This window comes from Aedes albopictus, chromosome 2 (assembly GCF_035046485.1).
Source record: "Aedes albopictus strain Foshan chromosome 2, AalbF5, whole genome shotgun sequence".
Taxonomy (NCBI): Eukaryota; Metazoa; Arthropoda; class Insecta; order Diptera; family Culicidae; genus Aedes; species Aedes albopictus.
In genome coordinates, this window is record NC_085137.1 from 14,180,354 (window position 1) to 14,195,828 (window position 15,475).

Sequence of the window (15,475 nt, forward strand, 5' to 3'; positions counted from 1 at the left end):
TAAATTACCAAATTTTATTGAAATCTGTTTCAAAACTACGTGTTTCATCTTGCCCCACCCGTTTCAACTTGCCCCGGTGTACCCTATGGGAATTACTGTGGGAAAAGGACGTTTTTCATTCAATTGACCGTAGCATCACCCCAAGTGTCCTAGAGTCTTAGTTGACCCTTGATATTCCTAGGCTATTCTATCAGCTACAACTTTACCGAAGACCGCATTCAAATCGGGCGGCTCTTTATGTAGGGTAAGTGTACCAGTTATCGCCATAGTGGTTATTTAGTTTGGCCATAGTGGTTATTTAGAATGTTTTCAAGCTTTGACCTACTATGAACGTTTTAGTAGCAAGAATTTGAATGTATCTTGTCATTAAAACTCTTGAAATGATGCAAAATTTTAAACAATCCCAAATAACCACTATGGCCAAATAGGGAACCCCTATGGCGATAACTGGTACACTCAGCCTAGCTATCGATTCCATAGGCCGTCAATTTGGAAATTTCTCAAACAATTTTTTCTGAAAATCATTTCACAATTTCTTCGGTATATTCTTTAAGGATTCTTTCGGTTGTTGCTTTGGGGATGTTTTCGGCCATTCGTTTGAAAATTCTCTGACAATTCCTTTGGAAATTCAGAAATTCACAATTTACAACAAAATTGCGATTTCCAAAAAAAAACAATAACCGAGAAATTTGAAATCAATTTGCAAAGAAATTCTCGAAAAAAAAATTAAAAAAGAAAAAACCGTAGAAATTTACGAACAACTTACCAGATAAATTTCCATCAAAATTACCTAAGCAATTTCTAAAACAATGCCAAATGAATTCCCAGAAGAATTATTAAGAGCATTCCTAAAAAAATTAAGGAAACTTTTCAAGGAAAATTGGTCAAGACCAGTACAAAATTAAATTGCCGAAATGTACTCCAAAGGGGTTGCCGATGAAATTTCTATAAAACTTCACACAAGTATTAACATTTTTTTTTTCGAAGGGATTCTCAAAGAATATGACATAGAAATTTTAGAAGGAATTGTTGGCAAAATCATCAAAGGGATTTCCGATAGAATTTCAGAAAGAGCTCCATTAGGAATTGCGGAGGGAATGTCTAAGCAAACTTTGAAGAATGTTCGAAATAATTCTGAAAGAATTGCCGATGATTTTTTCATTAAAAGGTTTACCGAAGAAATTTCCAAAGGAACTGTTAATGATATGCCAAAGATATTTTCAAATCAAATTACATTGGAAATGCCGAATGTATTCCGAAAGAATCAGCTGCAGGAATTCCTTTAAAAAATACTGAAGAAAATGCTCAAGTAATACCGAATAGCATAAGGGAGGAGTTGCCGAAAGAGTGTTTTGCCAAAAACAAAAACAAAAATCGATTATCCATAGTCGAATTTTAAAACTACCCAAAATATGTATCTTGCTAACGGAATGCTGTAAGAAGCTGACATTTTAACTGATTAATAAACCAAAGTTTAACCAAAGTCACAATTTCAGCTTCATACTGCATTCCATTCACCAGATATACGTTTGTGAAGCTTAAGAACGCGACTCACGATCGATTTACACTTGACGTCTTCTACAATAAGTTCGTAAAATACCTCAAGAATAATGCGTTAATGACACCAACACAATTTGACGCATTTGTGCACATCTATTTACGATTGCGTTTAATTTTTGGGTTAATTTTTCCCTCAACGCAGCATACAGTAAAAAATTGAGGGCAGATCGGTAATTCAAAAGATAAACTAGAACAAACTGGAAGCTTTCGAAACTGGCACCCCCTAGAAAAAATCCTAGCTACGCCATTAACTACGATCCGATAATTACTACACACTTAGTTCAAGATGGCTCTACTTTAGTCCATCATGAGTACTGGTCCTGGTAACTCTACATAAAAGAAATAATGGACACACATGTTATTCTACACACAATTTCGACTAGTAAGAACAATAATGACTACAGCAAATCTTCCGAGATATTGTCAGAGTATGGAAATTCTTACACTAGGACCAATCCAGCAGATAAATTCCGAACCGCGTTTCGTCGTAGATTATCGTGCAAACATGTTCAAAATGGGTCAAAGATCGTCATTCTACTGATCAAGTTTTCTGAAGGCACCTAAAACCCTCAATTGATTAAGGATTATATCTAGGGCTGACCAGATATAACTTATATCTAGAACAATATTGAATACACCCACAAACATTAATAATTCGTACCGAAATTGAAACAATAAATCAGCCTTCTACGTCTTATAATCCCTGTGCCTCATACCATACAAACGCAGCCCTTTCTTACCAAAAGCAAAATGATTCATTCAACAAGTCGCAATACGCAGCAAACTTTCCCCTTATCCTTTTTAGGGTGCGTCCACCTCACCACCACCAGCCTGCAGTAATGACACCAGGCAGATAAAAATGACTCATATCGGCAATTACACATTGTCTATCCGAATCGATTGCTACCTTCTTCGCATCGAAACAGGTTGCAGCCCTGGTCTTTGTCACGGGTACCTGCCAAATCGACATGTTACCTCAGCCACTCACGTGTAGTGGCACATTGTTCAATTTTGCGTTCATTCTTCGTTGAACACATGTGCAGTGTCTACCAGGAATAGGAAATGCAATTATCTATTTATACATATAGCACATAAGTAGTGCAGCAATTTTATTGCTGTTACAAACAAAGGAAACAGGTTATGATCTATTCTAGACTGATGTTGCAAGGAGTTTGCTCTGATGGTGAGGTGTCGGCATATGTATTGATTCCGGCGGCGACGGTCAGTTAAAGAGCACGATGATTCATCACAACAAAAACTGACAGATCTCAGCTTTGAGGACAATGTTTTGCGGAAAATTGCTTTCTTCTTGTTTTTATGAGGGGATGTTTTTCTTCCTAGCGCACCCATCGGGGTCGCCTAGTGCTCATGCGCCGGTATTGCGTTTCTAGGAACAGCGCAAAATGATGTATCCTTCTACTCTCGCCACTAACACTAGTTGGCTGGTGAGAGAGTCATCATCCTGCCTGCTGGTCACTGAGAGGCCAACGGAGAACAAGAGTGCATGCATTCACGCATTGATCCTTAAAGATACTCTAGCCAGGACTTTTATCCTAACTCACTAGTTGGTCGGTTGAATTCGCACGACTCGGTCACGGAAAGCATAGAAGAGACGCGCAGTGTAACGAGGAAGCGAGGGTTAAGTGCTGGTGAGAGGAGCAATCGAAGAGAGTGGTATATCAAGTGACGACGTTTCAAGGGAAAAATCGATATTCGCACAGAACTCTTCGATAAAGTATACCCATACGACCAGAACCATCGTACGTGCTGGTTTTTACTGAACGGAATAATTGAATTCGCGAAGATTGATACCCTTTAATCAGGATCCTATTAATAAACCAATCTGCCCTAATTGACAGAATACACGAAAAGTGAGTGATTGCGTTTTCGCGTGTGACAAAGGTGAAAAGGGCTGAATTTTCCATTTCCTGTGGATTATTCCCAATTTCTTTCGGCAGAGCCTAACGAACGCAATGGAAGGAAACGCAAAAACCTCCAGTCCGCTCATAATCTGCAGTGTGATGAATCCCTGTAAGTATTCCCATTACTGTTTTGTCACTGTCACATGTGGCTCCAGCGGTGGGTCTCAGCTTAATGACCCAAATTTAGCATTACTTCCGCCTGGAGACAGGATGCACTCGAAAGGGCACTGCAGGAGATAATTATGAAACCTCAGGCTGGTTTGGGGAAGGCGGAAGGGATATCGATGGGTGTGGAGATCCCGCAGTTTGATTGAGTTTATTGCAGAATGATTCACAGTAACGAAGTTCTAAATTTGTAATTTAGAGAAGTCATTCTCTAATAAGAAATACCGACGAAAGTCCTTTGAAAAGATTGCGGGTGCATTTATAATACATGGATTTAAAAAAAAAACTTGGTTAATTAAATTTCCCCTTCGAGTAGTGCACCACAACTGCAGTTAAAATACATACATGCACTGATAAGTGGTGTTAGCTATAGATAGTTTAGTTGTATAGAAGGCAAAAGGGCAAACGAATGAATCCTTGTGATTGGTAATATAAAAAGTGTTCAATTTTAATTGTTTTTCTCTTCTATTCCCTTTTGTTTCACAGATGCTTGGTTCAAGCCGGAAAAACTGCACCCAGTCGGTAAGTGTGCACGTGCTTTTTATTAATTTTATTTTTTTTCAACCTGATGCCATGGAAAATTTTATTTGCTCAACACCCTTAAATATTTTAAGAAAACAATCCCCATCGATTTTGTTTGGAACATCTCACAGGAATGGCTGGAGAAATCCCTGCTACAATATTTGGAGGAATTCCTCGGGAAGTCCCTTGGAGCATGCTTGAAGAAGCTCAGTGAGGAATTTCAGAAAACATCCTTATGGAAATTTCTGTAGAAATTCTAACGAAAATACTAGAGGAATCCTTAAGGGGTATTATTGCTGGAATCACAAGAAGACTGGAGGAAAAATGAAAAGATTTCCTTTTCATAGAGGAATTCCTAGAGAGATCACAAGAGGAATCCTTTTAGGAAGTCTCATTTTCGAAAATTTTCTTACAGGAATTTTTGGAGGGGATTTCTCGAGGAATTGGTGGTGAAATAACTAAGGGAATTCCGGAAGGAATATCTAGAGAAATCTTAGAAGCAATCACGGAAAAATCTCAAGATAAGCTCTAGATCCATCCGCAGAGGATCTATAGATGGAAAACTAAAGAATTTATGAAGGAATTCATTTTGGAACAGTCTCTGGAGAAAACTCTAGGAGAATTTCTTAAAAAATCAAAAAGGGATTCCTGGAAAAATCCTGGAGGAATTCATAGAGCAACTCATGGAGGAATTACTTTTCATGGCAAAACTATTCCGTAGAAGAATTCCTAGAACAATCCATAATTGAATTTTCAGGGAAATCCCTGGGGGAATTTCTATACGAATTCTTAGTCGATTCTTAAGAATAACCCGAGATGAGAAGAAAAGATTTGTTAAGGAATTTCTGTAGGGATTCCAACTAAAACTTCTGGAGTGATCTTTTTAAGAATTATTGTAAAAATCACTGAACCTCTTAGAGAAATTTTTGGAAGAATTGGAAAATCATTGGAGAAATATTTCAAAAATCTCATAGAAGTTCTTGAAAGAATCATTGGAGAAAGTTCTTGAGGGCTCCTTTGAAGAAGTAATCGAGAAGGAATTTCGAGTGGAAACCTTAGAAGCACAATTTATTTCTAGTAGTTATAGTTTTGCAGGAATTGAGTTAAGGAGCTTCCCGGATTTTATCCATAACTTCCACGAAGTCTAATGTCTTATATCTTCTTCTTATTTTTCTTGATGTAATGTCCTGAGATTAGGACTGGGACAAAACCTGTTTCTCCGCTCTTCCAGTTATAAATTGAAAGCTTCCTCTGCCAAGAACGATATTGCATGTCTTGGGATAGCCAAAATGATCGGGATAGACTATAGCTTCCCTTTTCAGAAAATGGTCAATTAGCTGTAGCTTTTCGAAAAGTGCATCCTAAAATTTCACTGTAAGTCGATCAACTAGTTATCTATCATTGATCTAAATTTAGAATATACAGGTCTACACTACACGAAGTAAGAAAGATTGTCTTAAAAGACATAGCTATCCTATAGCCAACTTAGAACTGTTTCATCTTCATATAATTAGTTTTGAAAAACGACTTTACTTAAATTATTTCTGAGAATAGAAGTTACAGCGACTTAATTCTTTTATGAGTTTTTAGTTATTTTTTTATATTTTTAACATGCATCCCAGAACTTGTTTCAAATATTTGCCGGTTATTTTGTTTGTTTCTTTCAACACATTTTTGTATGACAATCATTTAGAGGAAAATTTAAAGAACTTTAATTACCATATTGATGTTTTATAACTATGTTGAAGGTTTGGCTAATTTTGTGTTTGATTTTGAAAAAAAAAAACGCTGTGTTTTTTTCGTGTTAACAATTTAAGTTAATTAAAAAAAATTAAAGCTCTTCATATTCGATATGAACGCTCAAAATTAAATTGTATTTGATTCATGAAATCCGAAGATATAAAAGTTTAAAGTTTTTTTTTTTATTCTTATTCACTTAACCTAATTTACAGCTCTTTTGTCCACTAGGGCACTACGTGAGCGATTCCAATTGGACGCTGCACTCTTTGTACAGCGCCTACATGTATTCTATTCTAATTCAACTATATCGAACTGGTGCCTTGTGCTGCTTCAACTTTTCTACCCTGTCCACGGTAGAATGATGAGCACGATGATGCTGATGTTTGGCTGCTGTTCTTTTCCAGTCCGATTGGGGGGTCCATTATGAGTTGCGGTTCGCCGATATCGAAATTCCGGGTCCGTTGGAGGAGCTATATGCTCCGAAGAGGGTCAGGTGCCAGTTGCTCTCGGGGGGAAGAGCAACTGACGAAAAACTGCAAGTGCCGGGGCTGGGTTTGAACCCATGACCATCCGCTTATGAAGCGAACGTGTCCGCCACGGGCCCCGACAAGTTTAAAGTTGGCTATCTAATAACTATGTCTTTTACTAGAATCTTTCTTACTTCTTGCAGAATGGCCTTATCTTTCGCAAATTGAGACCATTAGTAGAAAACTTACGCTTACGATTACAATAGTAATTTGAAGCATTTAATAAAGAAACTGTTGCATTTTAAACACATTTTCTTCAAAAAATGTCTGATCTCAGATTTATTAAAAAATTTGAAGAAAAATTCACAAAAAATCGGATATTAAATCAGAAATTTCAATTGAAACTGAACATTGGTGCCTGTTAAAGTTTCTTAAACATTTTCCACAAATGACACTTGAAATAGCACTAAAAAAACATACCTTCATGAATTTTCACTAGAAGTTCTTTTCAGAGTTAAGTCCATTTTTTGGAAAGTGGCCAGAAACAGGTGTGTTATTTCTCTATATGTTAAAGTTTCACCAGAAATCAAGATAAAACGTTAAATTTTTATATTTATTTCTAAAAAAATTAAAGTTGCGGCACGAAACCATGCCGCATGTACTCTAGATCATGACGAAAATTTATGAAATCATGAGCCTTACTCATGGAACTCGTGCATTTCTCTTGTGTTTTCAATCTGCAAAAAGTGGCAAACTGTGTCATAATAACATGTCGCATGCAGTCATTCATAAGCCACATTTATAAAATTGGTAGTTGTCATTTATGATTTAGGATTCGAGGATTTCTGCCAAGTACTCTTCTGTTAATGCTGAATCATAGACAAACAGACGTAACACGTCCATACTATACATGTGCACGAAAACCGATTTTGGAAATATTGCTTCGTTATTTTATAAAAAATCAAAAACCAAAAAGTGAGGAAATGGATCCTGTTTCGCCTTAAACATTCCCATCACTCGTGGCGTTCGCATAGGTTTCATTCGAGTTTGACGTTTGATCACTATAGCCACCTAGTTCATGATTGGTCAAACTCAGTATTTTAGCATTGGACGATTGTTTCTGTGACTATGTTTTGAATCGATAATAGTGCAGAGTGTTACATCTGTTTGTCTGTGGCTGAACTGTTACTGCACTGTTTCTGGCTCCATTTCTTGCAAAAATGATAATGCAATGTTATTCTAAATTAGTTATTGTGTGGTCAATTATGATTTTTCAATTATGATGTATCGTAACCGCTTCTAATTCCAACCACTTGACGCCGTCATGGTTGATGAAGAAATAATATCTTTTTTGCAATTTCTCATCGTAATAGGCTGTTTTACTTCACGCAAATCTGACAGGAAAAGGCCTTCTTTCCCACATCAAATTAACAATGCTGTAATGGTTCATTACAGCACTGATTTGCGTTGTGTAATGAACCATTACAGCACTGTTTTCAATTTTTGGTCAACTTCATGATGTTTTCTGGAGGCAGTTTTGAAAAATTGTGACAACGGCTCAGTATAACCTGTTATTATCAGATTTTCTTAAACATGGCTATGAACATCAGTGTGCAGTTTGATGAAAAAGTTTTGTTAAAAACTATCCTCAAGGGCAATTTATGAAATTGCAAAAAACGTTGTACGCAACTCGGTGCAGAACTCGATTTTTCCAGCACTCGTCGTAATTATCCAACTCGGCAAGCCTCGTTAGATAAATGTACCACTCGTGCTGTAAAAATCGTCATTCTGCACCTTGTTGCGTAAACTACTATTCTGGGAAGTGTAAATTCAGTATGCAAAACAAGCACTTACCTCCTGCTGCAGACAATCCTTAACCTCACTTTACACTACTGTACTGAAAAACTATAGACATATTGTTGATAACAAGTTAAGAGTAATAAAATATTTAAACTTTTAAAACTTTAAAAGAATACTTTGTCTTACCACGAAACACCGCAAATTAGAATGGGGATGAAAAACAAATGGCTTCACAGATTTGTGTAACGAGTACATTCCTTCATGCCGCTGTTTTATAGTTTTATGACTCAAAGGGCATAGCTCCATAAATCAGCGGCATGGTTCTATAGCACAGCGTTAACAAAGGTTATCAAGAAAAGCGTTATCTTAGGTAACGTATTTGGCAACCATGACTTTTTAATGAAAATTGTAGAAAATACTTATGGTATTCGTCATCATCGTCATGACATTATGACTAGTAGTCATGTTATCATGAAGCGGCATATTTTATGACTTTTTCGTAATGTTTTGCGTGCCGGATTTTTACCTGTGCAGTGGACTAGCATATGTTCAGAGGAACCAAGTAGAGAAGCGAAGAGTGAACCGCTGTACAAACGGCAAAACTTTTCTCCAAAGCAAGTTGATCCACTCATCAAAGCTAATATCTATCTCGTATACTGATGTTGAGGTCTATATGACCCAGACAGGCACACTGAGCATACATTACGCCATCGTGGTGTGAAAAACTTAACATCCTATGAGTGTTAATCTACAGAGTCGACAAAGTTATTTTAAATTTTGTTAAAAATATGTTCATAATAATTGAAATCATCATCTTTACTTTTGCGACAAACGTTAATGTTTGTTTATATTTTCTTAGAATTGGCTTGGTATACCGAACCGATGTATGTAGTTCAATATCAAGAGGAAGGTTCTCTCAGTATGTTGAGCCTAGTTTCTTCGAAACTATTAGCAGAACCCGTTCATAATGACGTCAGAATACGAAGTTTAAATGACATATGCTACTCAGACTTGCTTAGCATTGAACTTATTGTAACTATGAAAAGTTACTAGAGCTTGCGGTATTGATATTATTAGTACTGTTGTAAATCAGTTCATCAGTAGGGATTGAAATTGCGCTCACGATAATCCAATTACAAATCAGACTTGAAACCAAATTTCATCATAAATATCTTTTTGCAATTTCTCATCGTAATAAGCTGTTTTACATCACGCAAATATGACAGGAAAAGGCCTACTTTCCCACATCAAATTAACAGTGCTGTAATGGTTCATTACAGCACTGATTTGCATATGAATAACATTGATATTGTCAAGTCTGTACCAACACCCTAATCCCACACCAAAATACCCTTTTCCTATCCCATGGCGTTTATGTGGTCAGCAAAGACTATTCAGCCATTACCCCTCCTTATCATCGGCTTTGGACTGACTTGCGCTCTCATTGCCCCACCAAATGCTGCAAAATGAAAATGATTTGCGTTGCGTAATGAACCATTACAGCACTGTTTTCAGTTTTGATCAACTTCTTGATGCTTTCTGGACGCAGTTTTGAAAAATTGCGACAACTGCACAGTATAACCTGTTATGATCAGATTTTCTTAAACATGGCTATGAACATCGGTGTGCGCAGTTTGATAAGAAAGTTTTGTTTAAAACTATCCTCAATGATAATTTATGAAATTGCAAAAAACGTTGTACGCAACTCGGTGCAGAACTCGATTTTTCCAGCACTCGTCGTAATTATCCAACTCGGCAAGCCTCGTTGGATAAATGTACGACTCATGCTGTAAAAATCGTCATTCTACATCTTGTTGCGTAAACTACTATTACAAAAATGCACAATAAAATCCAATGAAAATTCATTCATGATCTCTATCAAAAGTCCATGAAGAAATTTTTCCAGAATCTTGAGAGTGATCACCAGGACTGATACTGTAATTTGAGCAAAAGTGTAAAACTTTGATCATTGTTGACTATAAAACGAACTTCAGACTGAAGGTGTCTAATGTATATCCCTTTGATCGAGATAGGCAATATGTTACCCTTTTGAAAAATAGTCAGCTAGCTGTAACTTTTCGTTAAGTGCATGAACAATTTTCGTTCCTACCTCCACAGATCCAACAAAGAACAACTGGCTCCATAGTGTTATACTTATATGGAGCCGCATTATACTTCACCTGACATATAACATCAATTGCAATCAAAACGTGCAGCTTATAGACATTAGTGTTGTAAAAAATCGAACACAAACCAACTTTAAACTAAGCTACCCGCGTAAACCAACTTGTGTAGTATTTGTGCTCCGCTTAATCATCCTACTAACACAAACCGCAGTTCACCTGCAGCAGTGCTAAGGGACCGTCGCCGTCGAGTCGTCGCGCTGGTCGTCGTTGTTATCTCTCTACTACGCTGCCCACAACATGTGCGCAAAAAAAACGGAGATGATGGTGTTCGTTACAGCGCGCACGCCGCAGCCGCAAGGCGCGCAATAGTCCGGTAAACCAAGCGCCCATGCTTCTCTGCGCGCTGGCTGTGATTTCTGTCCGACCGAGCTCTTTGGGGTCGCTCGCGCTTGGTGAGAAGAAGCGCAGTATCGAAACGCTGCTCGCGAGAAGAACTGCACTTCTCACCTAACGACGACTACGACGACGAGTGGTAGCGAATATATAATTTTAGTCTTAGTCTCGAAAATAGACGGGGAGTGTAAGGAGAAAAGTTATTAATAAAACCGACTTACCTCGGCCAGGAGTTTTTGGTATTCCCTTACAGGGATAAATTGTGCTCTTGTTTGGAGGGATTGTGATTTGGACGGCTGAGATAGAATCGAGGTGTGAAAAAGGATTAGTGAATCGAGCGTTGAAGAATCGAACCAAAAGTGCGATCCTCTCGAGTGGATTGAAGAAGAATCGCGCCTTCGCGACAGTGGAAAATCCGCGTGTGAATAGTGTGTGCGTTCTGCGGTGTGTGGGCAGTGCGAAGCAAAATTCATCTGGAAAACCCCATCGTCTGGCAGTAACTTATATCGAGTGCAGCTGAGAAAACAGGAAACCCACCAACAGCAGTAAAATGGAATGTGCAATGGAACACCTTAAGGTTTTCCGGGAGATCGAGTTCAGCAAAGAGGGATGTAAGTGGTGATCTACCTGCGAACACTGTGGTAACGTAATTCGATAGCCCTGCGCCCTGCTCGATCAACCTTTTCGCTTAATTACGTCGTTGGCTATTTGTATGGCGCGAATCACGAGCCGTGGTGCAGATTTTCGATGATATTTCAAACAAGCAAACCTTCAACCCTTCTTGGCTTTTGGAGTGAAGCGGGGCCGCACAGGAACGTAGGGACGAGTAGGGTGATCCCAGCAGTGCAATGTGCCGTGAAGTGTATACAACACACGCGAAGTGAATAAAGGGGATAGCTCTGTAACGGGCGCGGAGCTGTAGAATATACATACCTATATTCTCATTTTCACATTCTGTCATTTCGGTTACGTAAAAATCATCCGCTTGAAATGTGACAAAAGAGCTTGAAGCGGGACAGAGCCGGTCGCCGAATCAATCGGCAGCAGCCTTGTGTAGTGGACTTGGCCATCATCGGCGAGTGTATTTTTCTGCCAGCAGCCGGTGGAGGAATTATAAAAATACACATTCCGCACTTTTATAGGTGTGCTGGCTGGCCGGTTGGACCGTACCTATAGCTAGCTGCCCACTGTTGTCGTTTTTTTTTTTTTCTTCGATGGGTGGTGTGTGAAAAAGCACACCAGGCAGCAACGTTACGGCTAAGTAACATCATCGGTGCGATTCTGTGATTTTCCTTTTCGCGCTTCTACGATTCAGTGCAAAGAAAGTGCAGGTGCAAAGCTCCATCGAATTGCACTACACCATGGGATTACTTGTAGCCGGTCGTATATCACGGTTGGCAAATGAACGCTTGTGCTTCTCGGCATCTTGTTAAAATCGGATTTATTTCTGATGCATAATCTGTTGACATATTCACCAGCTGAATGGATTTATGTGCCATCACAGTTTTTGAATAAATTAAGTATGCAATTCAATTATTTTTAAAAACAAATTTTCATATCAAGGTGAATTGGGTTTTGCCAGAAACATAATATAAGTGATGATGATTATGAATTTGCATAAAGTACTCAAATAAAACAATAAAACATTCGGTTGAATGTAAAAAACACTTGCTCTTGAAATTTTTTTTTTTTCATGGAAACATACGCGAACAACTAAACAAAAATATGATCGATTTCACCAATTTAAAATTGACTCACCATTGGATACTTTTGTTTCTCCGTGCAACAACAGTAGAAAAACAAAATTCCAATTAAGAAATTTTGATATTCACACGATTTGCAACAAATTACAAAATGAAGATTTTCCTGTCCTACGTTTATCAAACGAGGCTTGTCGAGTTGGATAAATAGTACGAGTGCTGTAAAAATCAAGTTTTGCGGCGAATTGCATACATTTGAGAGCTACGTGACCCTTTGGTCCACCCTGAGAGACGCCTCTGCCGTAACGTTCATTAACGATAAGTGAACTGGGGAATTTGTACCATCGTCATAAAAATGACGCCTACCTGAAGAAGAAAGAAGAAAATTAGGACTATGAGTTAGTTTAAATAGACAAACATACCACAAATAGTGCAACAAAGTGTATCAGGTATCAAAAGGCTGGCTTCAGTGGCACGTTATCCTCCATTTGGGACATTTGTGCCATCGCCATACATATAAGCCTACTTCATCATTTACCTGAGGGAGAATGGGACAAGGAATGGGAATTAGTATGGGGAAAGGGGTAGCCTAGAAGAGGGAATAAACGCATAAGCGCAACGAGAGCTCATAACCCATCCCACAACGGGTTTTATCAGTGTCCTGAAAAGGACACTGTAAAACGCATAAGCGTAAAGATAGCCTATAGCTCATTGGAGGTTGCTTGTGACGTCATGCGACTTTCAATATGACATTGAAAGGCACGTCATCGAAAGCATCCTCAATATTCAAGAAATCACCCAAGCAAAACTACATTTGAGCGAGTACTTTTTTGAAAACTTATACAACTTTGTGTAAAAGAGTCACTGTGGACATCCCAAATCGGGAGGCATGTGAATAGGCATGTTAGCCAGACGAACATCACAGATGTGATAATCGACCATGCGTTTCAAGCGTTTCAGAAAGAACGAGGTAACCAGATAAATCTGGAAATCATTCCTTCCATTCGGGATAAAACTATAGAGTAATTTTACGCCATGAAAATACCCAATAGAATACTACAAGAGTTCAAAATATGTTTGAAATACTCAAATCCCTCTGGAGAAAAATAGGACAAAACCCCATTTGTTCCTGGAGATTTGAAGTAAGCGGAGCTAGTTAGGGCCCACTAAGTCGATAGATAGCTATAATTCTCGGGCGGAAAATAGAGATTCGTAACTATACAAAAGAATGTTTTATCCGAACATCTTTGAACTTGAATCATCAGAGTTCCATTCAGGAATACCTCTTGCGGTCTACACAGACCTCGAAGGAGCAGCTTCTTTCAAAGCAATAGTTATGGTATACCACAATGGAGGGCGTTGTTGGTACAAAACCACAATGAGACTCTCTTGGAGTAGCAATGGAAGCGAGTTATCCATGAAATGTGGTCGCAACCAATTAGTACAGATTCCCTAGTTTGTTGAGCGGGTACGCCTGAATACGGAAATTTTGCGAAGGAACACAATCCGATCAGTCAACTCATGACAAATTCTGCTCATGAGAGTTGGGTTAGGTGCAATTCTATGTTAAGTTATCCATGAACTGTACTACCAAAGTAATCCATCAAACTGAAGCATCTCAAATTAATGTTTGAGCTACTCCAGATGATGTTAACATTGATGGTTAACTTCCAAACGAGCCCGAACAGCCCAAGGAAGAAAGCAGAAAATTAGGGCTATGAGTCAGTTTAAATAGACAAACATACCACAAATAGTGCAACAAAGTAAGAAAACATTCCATATCTGCAAAATTTGTTATAATTTCATACTTTGGGGCTCCCTCAGGTGAAAACCAATAAAGAAATATCTGCGGTTTTTAAATGCCGGCTCGAGACTAGCTATAGAGCGATTCCAAGCAACAGCATCAAAATTAAGGAAAATTTTTAATTCATGATTTTCTATTGAACTGAAACTTTGCACAGTTTTTCAGTTCCATCTAAATCGCCATTTTTCGATATCAAATTTTTATTTAGAGCCACGACTAACTTTTCAAAAGGGTGTATGTGAAAATGGTTCAAAAATATTCAAAAATATGCACAGCAAAAACGGATTGTTCGATTGTTATGAATTTTTCAGCAAAGTTAGATAGCTAAATGGTGATTTCTAAGAAAATATACACTGTGAAAAAAAATCTATTTTATCATTGAAAAACATCATTTTTGCTTAGCTTAGCTTAGCTTAGCTTAGACTGACTGCACACATCTATGGTTGCTATTCCGTGATTGACCCGAACCAATGACAGTTGCACAATGAATCAACTGAATAATTGACTGGGAGTGGTCAATATTCTCACTGTGCACGCTTCAGAGACTCTCTTTAACGGTACAATAACGGCGCCGGCCACGTCCTTGCAGTCAGGTTGGAAGAGGGAAGGAATATTAGTAACAACCTTTGTTAAGTGAAGGCCCGCGTTTACCGCTGCGACTCCACCAAAGGCTGCAGGAAGGAGTGTTTGTTAGTGGGAAAGGTATCGTTGGGTCTGGATTCACTTTGATAAGTAATATGACCTTCGAAAAACATCATTTTTGTCACAAAAACTCAAATATCTCAAAACCTTATCTTTTTACCAACTTGAATTTTTTAGGGAAAACGGTCCATTGTATTAGCAATCTACCATAAAAATTTGGTGATGGTAAACTAATAAACAAAAAAGTTATAACATTTCAAAAATTTCACAATTTTTACATTTAGTAAAAAAATTTTTTCTGTGTAAACTATTTCGGCCGGGAATCGCGATTTGATGCTGATTTTATTGTTCAGCAAAGTTAGATAACTAAATGGCGATTCCTAAGAAAATATACACTGTGAAAAAAATCTTTTTTAAAATTAAAAAGTATCATTTTTGTCACAAAAACTCAAATATCTCAAAACCCTATCTTTTTACCAACGTAATTTTTTAGAGAAAACGGTCCATTGTATTAGCAATCTACCATGAAAATAAACAAAAAAGTTATGACAATTCAAACATTTCACAATTTTCACATTTAGTAATAATTTTTTTTAGTGTAAATTATTTCGGCCGGAAATTGAAGTTTGATGCT

At 37.9% G+C, this 15,475-nt stretch overlaps 1 protein-coding gene across 3 annotated transcripts in view; it reads left to right on the forward strand.

The window, feature by feature from the left end:
- The window catches only part of LOC109429541 (reticulon-1-A), a 60,624-nt gene that overhangs the window by 14,205 nt on the left and 30,944 nt on the right, over positions 1–15,475 (forward strand). Inside the window, exons 1-2 of one of the 3 annotated variants that reach the window (XM_029864238.2) lie at positions 3,133–3,591; positions 4,134–4,169. In XM_029864238.2, the coding sequence (XP_029720098.1) occupies positions 3,534–3,591; positions 4,134–4,169 (94 nt within the window). In that variant the 5' untranslated portion in view covers positions 3,133–3,533. Of the gene's footprint in view, positions 1–3,132; positions 3,592–4,133; positions 4,170–10,738; positions 11,307–15,475 lie in introns of those variants that run through there. The other 2 variants (XM_029864235.2, XM_019705518.3) reach the window with 2 other exon arrangements.